The 21,083-nt window shown below is 50.5% G+C and overlaps 1 protein-coding gene across 2 annotated transcripts in view; it reads left to right on the forward strand.

The window, feature by feature from the left end:
* The window catches only part of LOC147706594 (uncharacterized), a 141,302-nt gene that overhangs the window by 23,171 nt on the left and 97,048 nt on the right, over window positions 1–21,083 (forward strand). For both annotated transcript variants that reach the window (XM_086933086.1, XM_086933085.1), the window contains exon 2: window positions 6,182–6,547. In XM_086933086.1, coding sequence (XP_086789212.1) covers window positions 6,182–6,547 — 366 coding nt within the window. The remainder of the gene's footprint in view (window positions 1–6,181; window positions 6,548–21,083) is intronic.

Consider the following 21,083-nt stretch of genomic DNA (forward strand, 5'->3'; position numbering starts at 1 on the left):
AATCCACATGTCACGCATACCTGTGTGCCATGCCTACAATCCACTGCCCCGGCATGGATAATTCACCCATTAGGCTGGGTGCTCAATACCAGTGGTGAGGGTACTGGTGCATAAACCCTGTATCCTTACAGTGTCTAAGTCTGTTCTTAGACCTTCTAAGTACAGTGCTGCCATTAAGAGTATATGGTACTGGGAGATTGTCATTATGAACTCCACAGCACAATAATGGCTACACTGAAAACTTTGAAGTTTGTTATCAAACTTCTCAGCACTTTAAACCCACACTGATGCCAGTGTGGGATTTAATGTAAAATGCATTCAGAGGGCACATTAGAGATGCCCCCTGAAAATCGACCTACCGCTAGAGTCCAGGTTTAGTGGCTCCTTTCAGCTGCCACCACCAGACATGCTCCCCCTTTCTAAATATTGGTACTATGATCGATTCAGTCCATGTATTTAACCCCTTCCCTGCAGGGGTAATTCCCCCATGGTGTGGGGGGGAGTATGCCGTGGTGTGGGGGGGAGTATGCCGCGGTGCTCGTGATGAGCCCAGCTTGTCATGAGTCACAGTGGAGCTGTGCTCATGACGAGCTTGGCTCGTACGACTCCGGCCACTGAATAATTCGCCCGCAAAGGCGGGGACTCAATTGCGCATGGGCGGGCCGTGGCCATTATGACGAGCCCAGCTTGTCATGAGCACAGCTCCACTGTGACTCATGATGAGCTGGGCTCGTCATGAACATGGAAGAGGCTAAAAAAGGTGAGACTCAGCTTGCTCTAATTTCCTGGTTATGAGTGGTCCCCATAGTGACACATTTGACTTGTATAAATCTACAGGATCCCCGTCTGGCCCAGGAACCTTACCGCCTAAGCTCATGGAGATTGCCTGTTTTATTTCGTTCAGGTCAAACTGGAGGTCAGAGTATTGAGAAATAGATACCAAGGCGGCATCCCCCATGATGATGAATATCTAACGCATTGTGCCTCCCCTCACAATTATACACCTTATCAAAGTGCTCTGCCCCTTGTTCTTCTGTTATTGCTATTTCTATCGATGGGCCATCACCAGAGGTCAGGTAGGTGGTTTTCACTGCTCTCCAAAAGCAGAACTGTTGTTTGCTAAGAAGGCCTTGTTCAGGGACTCCCATGCCTTATTTTTCAGGGGTGCTTTTCATTCTTTAAGTTCTAACCTAGACTCCACTCTAGCCTGCCTAACATTACCCACAATTTTTGGAGCCTTGTGTAGTTCAGGGGCCGATTCAAAGAACTAATCTGAGACAAAATCCTAAACTAACTACTTTCGGTATTCACAGAAGGCATTTAGTAGTAGTAAAGTTCGGGTTTTGTCTTAAGTTTGACTTAAGACAGACTTATGACAGACTTAAGACAGACTTGAGACAAAATCCTAACTTTACTACTACTAAATGCCTTCTGTGAATACCAAAAGTAGTAAGTTTAAGATTTTGTCTCAGATTAGTTCTGTGAATCAGCCCCTCAGTTTTCAAGGTGGCGTATGACACCCTGGGTAGTCCAATGAGGCATGGCTTGCGTTTCCCTACCCAGAATCCCCTGAAAATCTCAAATTTAGCTGAAAAAACATATTTTCCACATATTTTTGCATGGCATCACCGTACTGCTACAAATGTCCTAACATCCAGCATTCCCCTTGTTCTCCCGAGTAAAATGATACCTCACTTGTGTGGGTGTCCAAAGCAGAACTGGCTAAAAACGTATTTTTGAAAAAATATAGCGCTTACAATTCTCAGTGCTATACTCTAAATCCCTATGTTTTGGGCTCTTCCTAGTCACAGGCCTTTGGCCCACCCACACAAGTGAGGTATAATTTTACTCGGGAGAACAAGGGGAACGCTGGGTGGTGGGACATTTGTGCCAGCAGGGTGATCCCATGCAAAAATGTATTTAGAAAGTGATTTTTTCAGCTAAATTTGAGGTTTGCAGGGGATTCTGGTTAGGAAAACGTTGAGGTACCCATGCAAGCCATACCTCGCTGGAGTCCCCCAGGTGTCTAGTTTTCAGAAATGTGTTGGTTGGGTAGGTTTCCCTAGATGGCCGCCAAGCCCGGGGTCAAAAACCCACGGACCCTCCTTGCAAATCCAGGTTGTTTTGTGATAGGTCATTTTGATGTTGCTTCAATAAGTTTTGGGCCCTTGCCTGTCGCGGATACTTGACCCACCCATGTGAGTGAGGTATCATTTTTATCGGGAGACCTGGGGGAACGCTGGATGGGAGGAAATTTGTGGATCCACGTAGATTCCAGAACTTTCCCACACAGAAATTTGAGAAGAAAGGGATTTTTCAGCTAAATTTGAGGTTTGCAGGGGATTCTGGGTAGAAAAATGTTGGGGGACCCACGCAAACCATACCTCACGACAGGTAAGGGCCCAAAACGTATTGAGGAGACATCACAATGACCTATAATAAAACAACCTGGTTTTGCAAGGGGAGTCACCTGGGTTTTGGCCCCGGGCTCAGCGATCCTCTTCGGAAAACTACTAAACTGACACATTGCTGAAATTGAGATACTCGGGGGAGTCCAGAAAGGCACAGCTTGCAAGGGCCCTCCAATGTTTCCTACCCAGAATCTCATGCAAACCTCAGATTAAACTGAAAAAAATCACTTTTTGCTCAAATTTCTGTGTGGGAAAATTCTGGAATCTACATGGATCCACAAATTTCCTACCACCCAGTATCTGCCCAGGTCTCCCGATAGAAATGGTACCCACTCGCGTGGGTGGGTCGAATACCTGCGACAGGCAGGGCCCCAAAACGTATTGAAGAGACATCAAAATTACCTAACACAAAACAACCTGGATTTGCAGAGGGTGTCACCTGGGTTTTTGGCCCCGGGCTCGGTGGTCATCTTCGGAAACCTACCCAACCCACACATTTCTGAAAACTAGACACTCAGGGGAGTCCAGAAAGGTATGGCTTGCATTGGTCTCCCATCATTTTCCTACCCAGAATCTCCTGCAAACCTCAAAAGTTAGCTGAAATAAAAATCACTTTTTTCTCAAATTTTTGTGTGGGAAAGTTCTGGAATATGCGTGGATCCACAAATTTCATCCCACCTATTGTTCCCACAGGTCTCCCGATAAAAATGGTACCTCACTTGTGTGGGTAGGCAAAGTGGCTGAAACAGGAAATGCCCAAATCATATTGTGGAGACTTCAAAATTACCTATAACAACACTACCTAGTTTTTTTTGGGGGGGGGGCACCTGGTTTTTGGACCCAGGCTTGCCGCTATATATGGAAAACTACCAAACCCACATGTTTCTGAAAACTGGACACCCTGGAGAGTCGAATGAGGTATGGCTTGGGTGGATCCCCCAATGGTTCCCTACCCAGAATCCCCTGCAAACCTCAAATTTAGCTGAAAAAAACATATATCCACATATGTTTCCGTGGAATCACAATGCTGGCACAAATGTCCTACCACCCGCCCTTCCTGTTGTTCTCCCGAGTAGAATGATACCTCACTTGTGTGAGTGTCCAAAGCAGAACTGGCTAAAAACGTATTTTTAAAAAGAATTTAGCGTTTAGAATTCTTGGTGCTATACTCTAATTCCCTATGTTTTTGGCTCTTCCTAGTTACAGACCTTTGGCCCACCCACACAAGTGAGGTATCATTTTACTCGAGTGAACAAGGGGTATGCTGGGTGGTAGGACATTTGTGACGGCACGGTGATCCCACTCAAAAATAAATGGAAAAAGGGATTTATTTCTGCTACATTTGAGGTTTGCAGGGGATTCTGGGTAGGAAACCTTTAGGGGACCCATGCAGGACATACCTCCATGGAATGCCCCTGGTGTCTAGTTTTCATAAATGTGTGAGTTTGGTAGGTTTCCCTAGTTGGTCGCCGAGTCAGGGGCCAAAAACCCACGGGACCCTCCTTGCAAAGTCAGGTTGTTTTGTGATAGGTCATTTTGATGTCGCCTCAATAGGTTTTGGGCCCATTGCCTGCTGCGGGTACTTGACCCAGCTACGCAGGTGAGGTATCATTTTTATCGAGAGACCTGGGGGAATGCTGGGTGGGAGGAAATTTGTGGATCCACGTAGATTCAAGAAGTTTCCCACACAGAAATTTGAGAAAAAAGCGTTTTTTCTGCTAAATTTGATGTTTGTAGGTTATTCTGGGTTAAAAAAAGTTTGGGGACCCACGCAAGCCATACCTCTCGCTGTACTCCCCCGGGTGTCTAGTTCTCAGAAATGTGTGGGTTTTGTGGGTTTCCCTAGATGGCCGCCGAGCCACTTGGGAGTCATTTCATGGGTAGAGCGTTTCCATGCGGCCACCCTTGGATGTTGGCACATTCCCAGATTTACAATGTTGCGCAAACCTGGCAAAGTTTGAAAATGGCTGCAACGAGGACAAATATGTTTTTTTCTCCTTGTTTTCTGTTTCCACTTGAGCCGCCCTCTGCAGCGCACATAGACAGAGGACGAGGTCTCAAATGATTATGTGCATGAAGGTATCCCTTCCGCACAAGAACAATCCCGTCTGTACTGCAGGCGCTATTGTGCAAGGATGCCTGTGTTGGCGCTAGCAGCACACCGTGCAAGGAGAGAGCAGAATGCCTCATATCTTTGTAAATATGGCTCATTCCCGCCCTCTCCCTTTTACTCAGTTCAGGAAGGTGAATTGGGGCATTGGGTTGTGTGAAAAATTATAAATATGGCTCCATATTTATGAAGCCGTCTTAGTGTTGCCCTTGCATCATGGCAAGGGACACACGGACAACGCAAAGTTAACAATAAGATGTACAAAGCCGCGTCAGGGGCGATGTGCGCCATCGCGTGTGGTTTTGGGAAGAAATGTAGCTCCATGCAGTTGCATGAGCGGCATCACGCTACATTTCTATTTGGAAGGCGTTCCAAGGGTGGAGCATGGGCGTTGCGATGTGGCCACCCATGGATGTTGCTGCACTCCCAGATTTACAAAGACATCTAAACCTGGGACTGCGTGAAGTGATGACGCTTTCCCAAGTAAGGCGTATTGAGGAGAAATATGTTCATTTCTCCTCATTATATTCTCTTTCCACATGAGCGGCGCTCAGCAGCGCACATAGAAAGAGGAAAATGTCTTAAAGGATTATTTATGTTCAGGAAGGGATCCCTGTTGCACAAAAACAATCCTGTCTGTAATACAGGCCCCCTTGCACTATTGTGCACTATGGGGCCTGTGTTGGCGCTAGCAGCACACCGTGCACCAGTGCAAGGAGAGAGCTGGAATGATCCATATCTTTGTAAATAGTGTGTATTTCTGCTTCCTCCCTTTCACGCAGCGCAGAAGCGTTGCTTGGTGCGCTGCAGGGCGTGAAAGTTTTGTAAATGTGCCCTACATGTGGTGAGACCCCACAGGCAGGTCACTCTGTTCCAGAGACCCTCAGATCTCCCAACCCACAGATTTATTGATCCAGTCCAGTGAGGCGGCTTCGAGGCGGGAATTGATGAGATCCAGACCCCTGTTATTGCCAATCTCTGCCATCAGGGCTGGTGGCGGAAGTGACGCGTCTTTCATAGTAGGTGTGGTCACCTCGGTGACCCAACAGCTGACTCCATGGCCCCCCTTGTGTCTGTCCAGAAGTAAAGGTTGATGGGTTAAACTGCTGAAGCCTTTGTAATGGACATGAGGGGTCTCGGTCAGTGATGCTGCCCAGGTTTGTGGAGACTGGTCAAGGTTACTGAATTAACAAGGAGTAGGGTAAAGAGGCAAGACCCTTGTTTACACCACACTCTGGAGACGGGTCCAGGTTACTGAGTTAACAGGGAGTAGAGTGAAGGGACAAGAGCCTTGTTTACATCACACTCTCTGTGAGAGCAGGACACAGGCTGAGTTTATGGGAGCTTGATTAAACAGTTTTTAGATTTTGCATTATACGGTAACCCTGGCATAGGATTCTGGAATTAACTGGGGGAATAACAATGTCTATTATATCAGGTCGTTTTTCTCGAATGAGTTGTGATAATTGCGTATTTATTTAAAATAAGTTGTATATGACTTCAAGGTCATTGTAGCTCTGCGCTGATATTGTGATGCTTTTGTGTAATCCATTCATCTAGTTACAGTTGACTTGGTTTCTTCGCACCCACTGGTGTCTGTTGTTTTTGGGGTTCAGCCGCAGCACCTCTAATGTTGTTCCTCTTCTGTGTTTTCTTGCAGCCTGGGTGACGTCAGTCTGGGTGACGTCATTGTTCCAGTGCACAGCGGCGCAGCTGTCAATCACTCCAGATGTGGTGACCGCGGCGATGGGAGACACCATCACCCTGTCTCTGCGGTACGAGGGAAGTTTAGAAGATCTTATCTGGTCGAGGAGTGAAGGGATACGAGAAGGTGGTTACATCATCGGTCATTTTGGCAGTCCTCGTACTTTCTATGGTCTTCAATCCACCGGCCGAGAGTCAATGCTCCCAGACGGGTCTCTGCGGATCACAGATGTGCAGACGGATCACACCGGAAACTACTCCGTGCAAATAAGGGTGGACTCGGAGTGGCGACCAGAGGCCACAGCACAGCTCAGAGTGCACGGTAAGGTCAGTCACACCTGTCCTGTCACTGCCAACTGCACACACTTACTCCAGGAGCTCTGGGTCTTGTGTGACCCTCGGACACTTGTCTTACTCCAGGAGCTCAGGGTCTTGTGTGCCCCTCGGACACTTGTCTTACTCCAGGAGCTCAGGGTCTTGTGTGACCCTCGGACACTTGTCTTACTCCAGGAGCTCAGGACTTGTGTGACCCTCGGACACTTGTCTTACTCCAGGAGCTCAGGGTCTTGTGTGACCCTCAGACACTTTTCTTACTCCAGGAGCTTGGGGTCATGTGTGACCCTCTGACACTTGTCTTACTCCTGGAGCTCGGGGTCTTGTGTGTGACCCTCGGACACATGTCTTACACCAGGAGCTAGGGGTCTTGTGTGACGCTCGGACACTTGTCTTACTCCAGGAGCTCAAGGTCTTGTGTGACCCTCAGACACTTGTCTCACTCCAGGAGCTCGGGTCTTGTGTGACCCTCGGACATATGTCTCACTCCAGGAGCTCGGGTCTTGTGTCACCCTCAGACACTTGTCTTACTCCAGGAGCTCTGGGTCTTGTGTGACCCTCGGCACTTGTCTTACTCCTGGAGCTCGGGGTCTTGTGTGTGACCCTCGCACACTTGTCTTACTCCTGGAGCTCGGGGTCTTGTGTGTGACCCTCGGACACATGTCTTACTCCTAGAGCTCTGGGTCTTGTGTGACCCTCGGACACATGTCTTACTCCAGGAGCTCGGGTCTTGTGTGACCCTCAGACACTTGTCTTACTCCAGGAGCTCGAGGTCTTGTGTGACCCTCAGACACTTGTCTTACTCCAGGAGCTTGGGGTATGTGTGACCCTCTGACACTTGTCTTACTCCTGGAGCTCGGGTCTTGTGTGTGACCCTCGGACACATGTCTTACATCAGGAGCTTGAGGTCTTGTGTGACCCTCGGACACTTGTCTTACTCCTGGAGCTCGGGGTCTTGTGTGTGACCCTCGCACACTTGTCTTACTCCTGGAGCTCGGGGTCTTGATTGTGACCATCGGACACTTGTCTTACTCCTGGAGCTCGGGGTCTTGTGTGACCCTTTGACACTTGTCTTACTCCTGGAGCTCGGGGTCTTGTGTGACCCTCGGTCACTTGTCTTACTCCAGGAGCTCGGGGTCTTGTGTGACCCTCGGACACTTGTCTAACTCCAGGAGCTCGGGGTCTTGTGTGACCCTCGGACACTTGTCTTACTCCAGGAGCTCAGGTCTTGTGTGACACTCAGACACTTGTTGTACTCCAGGAGCTCTGGGTCTTGTGTGACCCTCGGACACTTGTCTTACTCCAGGAGCTCAGGGTCTTGTGTGACACTCGGACACTTGTCTTACTCCAGGAGCTTGGGGTCTTGTGTGACCCTCAGATACTTGTCTTACACCAGGAGCTTAGGGTCATGTGTGACCCTCTGACACTTGTCTTACTCCTGGAGCTCGGGGTCTTGTGTGTGACCCTCGGACACATATCTTACACCAGGAGCTCGGGGTCTTGTGTGTCCCTTGGACACTTGTCTCACTCTAGGAGCTCGGCTCTTGTGTGACCCTCGGACACTTGTCTCACTCCAGGAGCTCGGGTCTTGTGTGACCCTCGGACACTTGTCTTACTCCAGGAGCTCTGGGTCTTGTGTGACCCTCGTACACTTGTCTTACTACAGGAGCTCGGGTCTTGTGTGACCCTCGGACACTTATCTCACTCCAGGAGCTCGGGTCTTGTGTGGCCCTCAGACACTTGTCTTACTCCAGGAGCTTTGGGTCTTGCGTGACCCTCGGACACTTGTCTTACTCCAGGAGCTCGGGGTCTTGTGTGACCCTCGGACACTTGTCTCACTCCAGGAGCTCGGGGTCTTGTGTTACCCTCGGTCACTTGTCTTACTCCAGGAGCTCGGGTCTTGTGTGACCCTCGGAAACTTGTCTTACTCCAGGAGCTCGGGGTCTTGTGTGACCCTCGGACACTTATCTTACTCCAGGTGCTCTGGGTCTTGTGTGACCCTCGGACACTTGTCTTACTCCAGGAGCTCGGGGTCTTATGTGACCCCCGAACACTTGTATTACTCCAGGAGCTCGGGGTCTTGTGTGTGATCCCCGGACACTTGTCTTGCTCCAGGAGCTCGAGGTCTTGTGTAATCTTCGGACACTTGTCTCACTCCAGGAGCTCGGGGTCTTGTGTGACCATCGGACACTTGTCTTACTCCTGGAGCTCGGGGTCTTGTGTGACCCTTTGACACTTGTCTTACTCCTGGAGCTCGGGGTCTTGTGTGACCCTCGGTCACTTGTCTTACTCCAGGAGCTCGGGGTCTTGTGTGACCCTCGGACACTTGTCTTACTCCAGGAGCTCGGGGTCTTGTGTGACCCTCGGACACTTGTCTTACTCCAGGAGCTCAGGTCTTGTGTGACACTCAGACACTTGTTGTACTCCAGGAGCTCTGGGTCTTGTGTGAACCTCGGACACTTGCCTCACTCCAGGAGCTCGGGGTCTTGTGTGACCCCTGGACACTTATCTCACTCCAGGAGCTCGGGGTCTTGTGTGATCCTCGGACACTTGTCTTACTCCAGGAGCTCTGGGACTTGTGTGACCCTCAGACACTTGTCTTACTCCAGGAGCTCTGGGTCTTGTATGACCCTCGGACACTTGTCTTACTCCAGGAGCTCGGGGTCTTGTGTGACCTTTGGGCACTTGTCTTACTCCAAGAGCTTGGTGTCTTGTGTTACCTTGGGACACTTGGCTTACTCCAGGAGCTCGGGGTCTTGTGAGTGATCCCCAGACACTTGTCTTACTCCAGGAGCTCGAGTTCTTGTGTAATTTTCGGACACTTGTCTTACTCCTGGAGCTCGGGGTCTTGTGTGACCCTTGTACACTTGTCTTACTCCAGAAGCTCGGGGTCTTGTGTGACCCTCGGACACTTGTCTCACTCCAGGAGCTCGAGGTCTTGTGTGACCCTCGGACACTTGTCTCACTCCAGGAGCTCGGGTCTTGTGTGACCCTCGGACACTTGTCTTACTCCAGGAGCTCAGGGTCTTGTGTAACCCTCGGACACTTGTCTTACTCCAGGAGCTCGGGGTCTTGGGTTACCCTCGGACACTTGTCTCACTCCAGGAGCTCAGGGTCTTGTGTGACCCTCGGACACTTGTCTTACTCCTGGAGCTCGGGGTCTTGTATGACCCTGGGACATTTGACTTACTTCAGGAGCTCGGGGTCTTGTGTTACCCTCGGACACTTGTCTCACTCCAGGAGCTCGGGGTCTTGTGTGACCCTCCGACACTTGTCTTACTCCAGGAGCTCGAGGTCTTGTGTGACCCTCAGACACTTGTCTTACTCCAGGAGCTTGGGGTATGTGTGACCCTCTGACACTTGTCTTACTCCTGGAGCTCGGGTCTTGTGTGTGACCCTCGGACACATGTCTTACATCAGGAGCTTGAGGTCTTGTGTGACCCTCAGACACTTGTCTTACTCCTGGAGCTCGGGGTCTTGTGTGTGACCCTCGCACACTTGTCTTACTCCTGGAGCTCGGGGTCTTGATTGTGACCCTCGGACACATGTCTTACTCCTAGAGCTCGGGGTCTTGTGTGACCCTCGGACACTTATCTTACTCCAGGTGCTCTGGGTCTTGTGTGACCCTCGGACACTTGTCTTACTCCAGGAGCTCGGGGTCTTGTGTGACCCCCGAACACTTGTATTACTCCAGGAGCTCGGGGTCTTGTGTGTGATCCCCGGACACTTGTCTTACTCCAGGAGCTCGAGGTCTTGTGTAATCTTCGGACACTTGTCTCACTCCAGGAGCTCGGGGTCTTGTGTGACCATCGGACACTTGTCTTACTCCTGGAGCTCGGGGTCTTGTGTGACCCTTTGACACTTGTCTTACTCCTGGAGCTCGGGGTCTTGTGTGACCCTCGGTCACTTGTCTTACTCCAGGAGCTCGGGGTCTTGTGTGACCCTCGGACACTTGTCTTACTCCAGGAGCTCGGGGTCTTGTGTGACCCTCGGACACTTGTCTTACTCCAGGAGCTCAGGTCTTGTGTGACACTCAGACACTTGTTGTACTCCAGGAGCTCGGGGTCTTGTGTGAACCTCAGACATTTGCCTCACTCCAGGAGCTCGTGTGACCCCTGGACACTTATCTCACTCCAGGAGCTCGGGGTCTTGTGTGATCCTCGGACACTTGTCTTACTCCAGGAGCTCGGGACTTGTGTGACCCTCAGACACTTGTCTTACTCCAGGAGCTCTGGGTCTTGTATGACCCTCGGACACTTGTCTTACTCCAGGAGCTCGGGGTCTTGTGTGACCCTTGGACACTTGTCTTACTCCAAGAGCTTGGTGTCTTGTGTTACCTTGGGACACTTGGCTTACTCCAGGAGCTCGGGGTCTTTTGAGTGATCCCCAGACACTTGTCTTACTCCAGGAGCTCGAGTTCTTGTGTAATTTTCGGACACTTGTCTTACTCCTGGAGCTCGGGGTCTTGTGTGACCCTTGTACACTTGTCTTACTCCAGAAGCTCGGGGTCTTGTGTGACCCTCGGACACTTGTCTCACTTCAGGAGCTCGGGGTCTTGTGTGACCCTCGGACACTTGTCTCACTCCAGGAGCTCGGGTCTTGTGTGACCCTCGGACACTTGTCTTACTCCAGGAGCTCTGGGTCTTGTGTAACCCTCGGACACTTGTCTTACTCCAGGAGCTCGGGGTCTTGTGTTACCCTCGGACACTTGTCTCACTCCAGGAGCTCAGGGTCTTGTGTGACCCTCGGACACTTGTCTTACTCCTGGAGCTCGGGGTCTTGTATGACCCTGGGACATGTGTCTTACTTCAGGAGCTATGGGGTCTTGTGTTACCCTCGGACACTTGTCTCACTCCAGGAGCTCGGGGTCTTGTGTGACCCTCAGACACTTGTCTTACTCCAGGAGCTCGAGGTCTTGTGTGACCCTCAGACACTTGTCTTACTCCAGGAGCTTGGGGTATGTGTGACCCTCTGACACTTGTCTTACTCCTGGAGCTCGGGTCTTGTCTGTGACCCTCGGACACATGTCTTACATCAGGAGCTTGAGGTCTTGTGTGACCCTCGGACACTTGTCTTACTCCTGGAGCTCGGGGTCTTGTGTGTGACCCTCGCACACTTGTCTTACTCCTGGAGCTCGGGGTCTTGATTGTGACCCTCGGACACATGTCTTACTCCTAGAGCTCTGGGTCTTGTGTGACCCTCGGACACATGTCTTACTCCAGGAGCTCAGGGTCTTGTGTGACCCTCGGACACTTGTCTTACTCCAGGAGCTCGGGGTCTTGTGTGACCCTCAGACACTTGTCTTACACCAGGAGCTTAGGGTCATGTGTGACCCTCTGACACTTGTCTTACTCCTGGAGCTCGGGGTCTTGTGTGTGACCCTCGGACACATATCTTACACCAGGAGCTCGGGGTCTTGTGTGTCCCTTGGACACTTGTCTCACTCTAGGAGCTCGGCTCTTGTGTGACCCTCGGACACTTGTCTCACTCCAGGAGCTCGGGTCTTGTGTGACACTCGGACACTTGTCTTACTCCAGGAGCTCTGGGTCTTGTGTGACCCTCGTACACTTGTCTTACTACAGGAGCTCGGGATCTTGTATGACCCTCGGACACTTATCTCACTCCAGGAGCTCGGGTCTTGTGTGGCCCTCAGACACGTGTCTTACTCCAGGAGCTTTGGGTCTTGTGTGACCTTCGGACACTTGTCTTACTCCAGGAGCTCGGGGTCTTGTGTGACCCTCGGACACTTGTCTCACTCCAGGAGCTCAGGGTCTTGTGTTACCCTCGGACACTTGTATTACTCCAGGAGCTCGGGGTCTTGTGTGTGATCCCTGGACACTTGTCTTACTCCAGGAGCTCGAGGTCTTGTGTAATCTTCGGACACTTGTCTCACTCCAGGAGCTCAGGTCTTGTGTGACCATCGGACACTTGTCTTACTCCTGGAGCTCGGGGTCTTGTGTGTGATCCCCGGACACTTGTCTTACTCCAGGAGCTCGAGGTCTTGTGTAATCTTCGGACACTTGTCTCACTCCAGGAGCTCGGGGTCTTGTGTGACCATCGGACACTTGTCTTACTCCTGGAGCTCGGGGTCTTGTGTGACCCTTTGACACTTGTCTTACTCCTGGAGCTCGGGGTCTTGTGTGACCCTCGGTCACTTGTCTTACTTCAGGAGCTCGGGGTCTTGTGTGACCCTCGGACACTTGTCTTACTCCAGGAGCTCGGGGTCTTGTGTGACCCTCGGACACTTGTCTTACTCCAGGAGCTCAGGTCTTGTGTGACACTCAGACACTTGTTGTACTCCAGGAGCTCGGGGTCTTGTGTGAACCTCGGACACTTGCCTCACTCCAGGAGCTCGGGGTCTTGTGTGACCCCTGGACACTTATCTCACTCCAGGAGTTCGGGGTCTTGTGTGATCCTCGGACACTTGTCTTACTCCAGGAGCTCGGGGACTTGTGTGACCCTCAGATACTTGTCTTACTCCAGGAGCTCTGGGTCTTGTATGACCCTCGGACACTTGTCCTACTCCAGGAGCTCGGGGTCTTGTGTGACCCTTGGACACTTGTCTTACTCCAGGAGCTTGGTGTCTTGTGTTACCTTGGGACACTTGGCTTACTCCAGGAGCTCGGGGTCTTGTGAGTGATCCCCAGACACTTGTCTTACTCCAGGAGCTCGAGTTCTTGTGTAATTTTCGGACACTTGTCTCACTCCAGGAGCTCGGGGTCTTGTGTGACCCTCGGACACTTGTCTCACTCCAGGAGCTCGGGTCTTGTGTGACCCTCGGACACTTGTCTTACTCCAGGAGCTCTGGGTCTTGTGTAACCCTCGGACACTTGTCTTACTCCAGGAGCTCGGGGTCTTGTGTTACCCTCGGACACTTGTCTCACTCCAGGAGCTCAGGGTCTTGTGTGACCCTCGGACACTTGTCTTACTCCTCGAGCTCGGGGTCTTGTATGACCCTGGGACATTTGTCTTACTTCAGGAGCTCGGGGTCTTGTGTTACCCTCGGACACTTGTCTCACTCCAGGAGCTCGGGGTCTTGTGTTACCCTCGGACACTTGTCTCACTCCAGGAGCTCGGGGTCTTGTGTGACCCTTGGACACTTGTCTTACTTCAGGAGCTCGGGGTCTTGTGTGACCCTCGGACACTTGAATTACTCTAGGAGCTCGGGGTCTTGTGTGTGATTCCCGGACACTTGTCTTACTCCAGGAGCTTGAGGTCTTGTGTAATCTTTGGACACTTGTCTTACTTCAGGAGCTCGGGGTCTTGTGTGACCCTCGGACACTTGAATTACTCTAGGAGCTCGGGGTCTTGTGTGTGATCCCCGGACACTTGTCTTACTCCAGGAGCTCGAGGTCTTGTGTAATCTTCGGACACTTGTCTTACTCCAGGAGCTCGGGGTCTTGTGTGACCCTCGCACACTTGTCTTACTCCAGGAGCTCGGGGTCTTGTGTGACCCTCGGACACTTGTCTCACTCCAGGAGCTCGGGGTCTTGTGTGTGACCCTCGGACACTTGTCTTACTCCAGGAGCTCGGCGTCTTGTGTGACCCTCGGACACTTGTCTCACTCCAGGAGTTCAGGGTCTTGTCTGACCCTCGGACACATGTCTTACTCCAGGAGCTCGGGGTCTTGTGTGACCCTTGGACACTTGTCTTACTCCAGGAGCTCATAGTCTTGTGTAACCCTTGGACACTTGTCTTACTCCAGGAGCTCAGGGTCTTGTGTGACCCTCGAACACTTGTCTTACTCCAGGAGCTCAGGGTCTTGTATGTGACCCTCGGACACTTGTCTTACTCCAGGAGCTCGGGGTCATGTGTGTGACCCTCGGACCCTTGTGCTACTCCAGGAGCTTAGGGTCTTGTGCGTGACCCTCCGACAATTGCACTTCTCAGGCCGCAGTGATTGTAGTAGGGCCGGCCCTAGGGCGGTGCAGTTGGTGCCAGCGCGCCAGGCACTTAGGGGCCGATTACGATGTCCGCCCGCCATCGCATTGGCAAAAGGGAGTGCTCGCCATAGGTGCGGCGGTCCCGCTATACGAATTAGGATGCGCCCGCCACACTGGCGGGGGAATCCTGTATGTTTACATTGTGGCGGGCGGTAGCACCCGCCTCAATGTAAAAATACATGTTGTGCATTTTAATATACAACATGACTGGCACCGTGCGGTGCCTGCCACCTTGTACATGCAAATGCAGGGGGTACAATAGGTATCCCCCATGCGCAGGACCCCACCCCCCAACCCCCGGGGGTCCGCAATGGGCCCCCAAAGTCATTCTCCACCTGTCTTTTTGCGGCGGATCTCCGCCAAAAAAGAAAGGCATCGTTATTCCCACAGCGGTGCCTACACGGCACCGCAACAATTCCCCATTGTACCGGGTCCTGCAAGGCGGGTGGAAAAGGACCGCCTTGCGGGACCACGGCGGAAGGTCTTTCCGTCCGCCGCAGTACCATTTACATTCCCACCGCCATCCTAATTTGGCATTGGGAATTTTAGGGTTGATGGCGCGCGGATCACCATCGTAATCGGTCCCTTACTTTTGGGGTAGGGCAGATGGGAGTGCTGTTTTCAAGTACATTATGGTTTTAAAAGAACCTATTGCCGCGTTCTTGGCCTCCAGCACCTTTAGGGCAACAATGAAAGTGTCCATATAACTCTGGAGATTGATGAACATGCTGCAGAGATCGGTGTTTTCTCTGGTGGATGTTTTGACTCCTCATAAAGTAGCGCAGATGGTTAATGTGCCTGCTGCAAAGCATGTGTACCCTACAGATCACAAAGAGCATGTAATGGAAACATGTCCGTGCTGTTTCTGCTTCTGTCAGAGGCCTCCTTTGTTATTTGCAGTTTATACATTTTAATCCTAATAAAGAACAGTGAACTAATAACTTTCATCAAAGAGCTGCATGCAAACTGCAAGGTATAGGTTAGAGTATTATGATTCCCTCCCCCCCGTCTTTCCTAATAATTCTAATGTTGCAAAAAGGGTTCTATTGGGTAAAATCAATTCTTATTAGTAAAGACAACGCCCAACCATGGTGTTACATTTTAAATTCTGAGTGTGTGTATCTCCAGACCGAGCACTGTTACACTACACTGTCTACCAGTAGGGATGACGTGTGACTCCTACACCTTGTAGTCCTCCGTCGTATGTAACATTTCCGTACACTGATTTACATACGAATTATTGATTGTCTCTGTGTAATGTGTGTGTAATGTAGTTTTCCAACACCCTACGCTGGTGTGACTGGCGCTGTAAAACAAAATAAATGCATCTGAGAGAGAGTGGTTATGGAGACCTAAGGGGCACTGTTAAAGGGCGGTAGTGAGGTAATATACGTAAAAGGAGGTTATTGGAGCGGGGTCAACAAACATTGTCGCACCGGGCACCACCAGCTCGAAAGAATGCCCTGATTATGACCCCGAGGCGGGTACATAGTACTTTCATTTCAGTTTCCTGCCGCTAAAACGGCGATAATTTTAACAAGGTTCCTTGGTAATATGCCCCCTAGTTCCAGTCTGGGAGCATGAGGGAGACTCAGATGGATGCAAAGATAATCTTACAGAGGGCTTAGCACCCCTTCCATAAGGAGGGCCACGCCATGGGTTCTGTATTACACGCTTCCAATAACATTTGTTCAAGATCATGGGCATTAAAGACAGTTCTAGTAAGGCTTGGGTTAACCAGAAATATATAATTAAGTAAGTAGAACATTGTGCATTCCTGAATATGGCCAGCGAGGGTGATTGACGGAGGTGGAGAGGCACAGTGTTCCAGGCCTTGAGATCCCTCCTGAATACGGCCAGCGAGGGTGATTGACTGAGGTGGAGAGGCACAGTGTTCCAGGCCTTGAGATCCTTCCTGAATATGCTCCGCGAGGGTGATTGACTGAGGTGGAGAGGCACAGTGTTCCAGGCCTTGAGATCCTTCCTGAATATGGCCTGCGAGGGTGATTGACTGAGGTGGAGAGGCACAGTGTTCCAGGCCTTGAGATCCTTCCTGAATATGCTCCGCGAGGGTGATTGACTGAGGTGGAGAGGCACAGTGTTCCAGGCCTTGAGATCCCTCCTGAATATGGTCAGCGAGAGTGATTGATTGAGGTGGAGAGGCACAGTGTTCCAGGTCTTGAGATCCTTCCTGAATATGGTCAGCGTCAGTGATTGACTGAGGTGGAGAAGCACAGTGTTCCAGGTCTTGAGATCCTTCCTAAATATGGTCAGCGAGGGTGATTGACTGAGGTGGAGAGGCACAGTGTTCCAGGCCTTGAGATCCTTCCTGAATATGGTCAGCGAGGGTGATTGACTGAAGTGGAGAGGCACTGTGTTCCAGGCCTTGAGATCCTTCCTGAATACGCTCCGTGAGGGTGATTGACTGAGGTGGAGAGGCACAGTGTTCCAGGTCTTGAGATCCTTCCTGAATATGGTCCGCGAGGATGATTGACTGAGTTTCAGAGGCACAGTCTTCCAGGCCTTGAGATCCTTCCTGAATATGGCCTGCGAGGGTGATTGACTGAAGTGGAGAGGCACTGTGTTCCAGGCCTTGAGATCCTTCCTGAATACGCTCCGTGAGGGTGATTGACTGAGGTGGAGAGGCACAGTGTTCCAGGTCTTGAGATCCTTCCTGAATATGGTCTGCGAGGATGATTGACTGAGTTTGAGAGGCACAGTGTTCCAGGCCTTGAGATCCCTCCTGAATATGGTCAGCGAGGGTGATTGACTGAGGTTGAGAGGCACAGTGTTCCAGGCCTTGAGATCCCTCCTGAATATGGCCAGCGAGGGTGATTGACTGAGGTGGAGAGGCGCAGTGTTCCAGGCCTTGAGATCCTTCCTGAATACGCTCCGTGAGGGTGATTGACTGAGGTGGAGAGGCACCGTGTTTCAGGCCTTGTGATCCTTCCTGAATATGGCCAGCGAGGGTGATTGACTGAGGTTGAGAGGCACAGTGTTCCAGGCCTTGAGATCCCTTCTGAATATGGCCAGCGAGGGTGATTGACTGAGGTGGAGGCACAGTGTTCCTTGCCTTGAGATCCTTCCTGAATATGGTCTGCGAGGGTGATTGACTGAGATGGAGAGGCACAGTGTTCCAGGTCTTGAGATACTTCCTGAATATGGTCCACGAGGGTGATTGACTGAGGTGGAGGCACAGTGTTCCAGGTACTTCCTGAATATGGTCAGCGAGGGTGATTGACTGAGGTGGAGAGGCACAGTGTTCCAGGTCTAGATAAACTTCCTGAATATGGTCAGCGAGGGTGATTGACTGAGGTGGAGAGGCACAGTGTTCCAGGTCTTGAGATACTTCCTGAATATGGTCAGCGAGGGTGATTGACTGAGGTGGAGGCACAGTGTTCCTTGCCTTGAGATCCTTCCTGAATATGGTCTGCGAGGGTGATTGACTGAGATGGAGAGGCACAGTGTTCCAGGTCTTGAGATACTTCCTGAATATGGTCCACGAGGGTGATTGACTGAGGTGGAGGCACAGTGTTCCAGGTACTTCCTGAATATGGTCAGCGAGGGTGATTGACTGAGGTGGAGAGGCACAGTGTTCCAGGTCTAGATAAACTTCCTGAATATGGTCAGCGAGGGTGATTGACTGAGGTGGAGAGGCACAGTGTTCCAGGTCTTGAGATACTTCCTGAATATGGTCAGCGAGGGTGATTGACTGAGGTGGAGAGGCACAGTGTTCCAGGCCTTGAGATCCTTCCTGAATATGGTCAGCGAGGGTGATTGACTGACGTGGAGGCACAGTGTTCCAGGCCTTGAGATACTTCCTGAATATGGTCAGCGAGGGTGATTGACTGAGGTGGAGAGGCACAGTGTTCCAGGCCTTGAGATACTGCCTGAATATGGTCAGCGAGGGTGATTGACTGAGGTGGAGAGGCACAGTGTTCCCGGACTTGAGATCCTTCCTGAATATGGTCAGCGAGGGTGATTGACTGACGTGGAGGCACAGTGTTCCAGGCCTTGAGATACTTCCTGAATATGGTCAGCGAGGGTGATTGACTGAGGTGGAGAGGCACAGTGTTCCAGGCCTTGAGATACTTCCTGAATATGGTCAGCGAGGGTGATTGACTGAGGTGGAGAGGCACAGTGTTCCCGGACTTGAGATACTTCCTGAATATGGTCAGCGAGGGTGATTGACTGAGGTGGAGAGGCACAGTGTTCCAGGCCTTGAGATACTTCCTGAATATGGTCAGCGAGGGTGATTGACTGAGGTGGAGAGGCACAGTGTTCCAGGTTTTGAGGTAGGAGAAGGATCTTACTCCAGGTCTGGCCTTGTGGATCTGTGGGACGGAGGCCAGGGCAAGTTGGGTGGAGTGAAGTTGTCTGGCGGGTGCGTGGAAAGATAGGCGGTTGTTTAGATATGCTGGTCCTGCGTCATAGAGTGTTGTAGGCATGTGTGAGGATTGTAGGTGATTCTCTTAATGACTGGGAGCCAGTGGAGTCTGGTTGCTGCGTTTTGGACGTTCTGAAGTTTGCTGATCTGTTTCTGGGTGATGCCGGCATAGAGTTCATTGCCGTATTCTAGTCTGATGGTGATCCGTCTGAATATCTTTCAGAGTAGGTGAAGCGTGCGGAAAGAGGATGAGGATATGGTGTTGATCTGGTGGTGCATTGAGAGTAAGGAGTCCAGTATGATGCCGAGGGTGCGTGTATGGTCCATGGTGGTGGGTCACCAAGAGTTTGTCCCAGGCTGAGGGGGTGGATCCTAGGATGAGTACTTTGGTCTTGTCCGAGTTGAGCTTGAGGCAACTATCTTTCATCCAGGTGGCCACGGCCTACATCCTGCTGTGGAAGTTGGTTCTGGCTGTTGTAGGTTTATTGGTGAGGGAAAGGATCAGCTCGGTGTCATCGGCGTAAGGGATGATGTTGAGTCCGTGGTTTCTAGCGATAGTCGTGAGAGGGGCCATTTAGATGTTGAAGAGTGTGGGCTTTACCTGTAGCAATAAGTCGATGATGTATGTATTAGTTAGTTAAACCTATATACTCGCTATTCTCCTCTGCCTGGCAGTGGCCTTGAAAAGCATAGAAGATTGCATTCTTCTTGAAGCCCTAAAGAGCGATCATTCCTAAATTCTTTGCACAGACAAATCACCCTTACTCAGTCTCTCTGTCACAAGGGGTCCCTTAAGGCCCCACTCTTCCCCTAGCCCTGATTAACCTTTTTTTGTATGGCTGCTCGTGATCCCTTGTCACCGTTTTGATAGCGCCAGCTTATTCTCTGGCTGTCCTACTATTGGCCATTTGAGTTCCAGCACTGTCTATTTGATTATTGAAGTGGGTTGTTAGGAATTTCACCCAATTTGCTTCCCTATACCCTTATAGTGTGGATGATTAATCCCATTCACAGTCTTCCAGAAGTGGGTGCTGTTGTTGCTGTTTGTATCGTATAGAAGTTTTGCCCACACCTCATTCTCACGCTCCCTGCTGATGTTCCATTTCAGACTCTTTAATTTTGCCCTTTGCTCATTCAAGGAGGCTAGTGCAGTGGCGTTCCCTGGGAGTCTTCTCAGCCTGCGCAGAGTTGCATTTATTGATTTTTCGGAGTGTTTCAGCTGTTGTTTTTGGACCTTCAAGATTTTATTTTCCTTCCAGGCTTTCTGGTAGTTACTTTTTTTGATACTAGTTACCTCATGTCGGTCTAGAAACTTGGCTGTGAACTGTTTCCAATGGTCTATTTTGTCTTTGAGGCTCATTGTTAATGAGTTAAAGAGTTGTATTGCTGCTTCGGCCTTAGAATTTGTGTTATTTATTGTACATTTTATCCTTCTTAGGTTGGACGTAGAAATACACCCCAGGGTTGCATCCGTGCTGACTGGTCTTACTGCAGTTGCTGTTATTTGGAGTTCTTAGGGGCAATGGTCACTGTCACCCTTATCTCCCATTCCATATCCAGTTATGTATGGGAAGAGTGCAAGACTTACAAAGGTGTAGTCCAATATAGAGCTTGTTGTAGGGGAATAGTAAGAGTCAACTGGTGGAGTGTCGTCGGGAATCTTCCATTCAAGGCTCGAAGATTTAGATGTTCTAGATCTGCAAGTAGGCGATTATTGCAGTACTTCTTCCTTCTGTGCTGTTCGTGACTTTGTATAGAGATATTGTGAATACTGTTTTGCTGCTTGATTTGCAAGTGCTATAGAGTCTTTCCCTTTGCGTTTAGGGTGGGCATACGAGTTGAACAGGCACACCTCCATTTCTTCGCCCTCTGTGAGGATTGTTATTCTGACTGTTATTGTTGTATTTGACGTTGAGTCCATAAGAGTTGATGAAGGTATGCTTGTTGTAGAGATGTAGGTTCAATTAAAAAACAAGGGAGCTTAGAGGGTAAAGCTAGTCATAGGTCGCCCTCCACTCATAATGCAACATATACACACAAGACCTAGACTTTATAGGCACTTATAAACTTCATCCTTCTATTACGGGGATACCAATTATTGCAATTTTGTTGCAAGAAGTCACTCCCCTATCATTAGTTGTTGGGGTAGTCGGTATAGCCCTGGATAGTGCCTCATTTAACAGTCGCCCGTTCCA

This window comes from Lissotriton vulgaris, chromosome 7 (genome assembly GCF_964263255.1).
Source record: "Lissotriton vulgaris chromosome 7, aLisVul1.2, whole genome shotgun sequence".
Lineage (NCBI taxonomy): Eukaryota > Metazoa > Chordata > Amphibia > Caudata > Salamandridae > Lissotriton > Lissotriton vulgaris.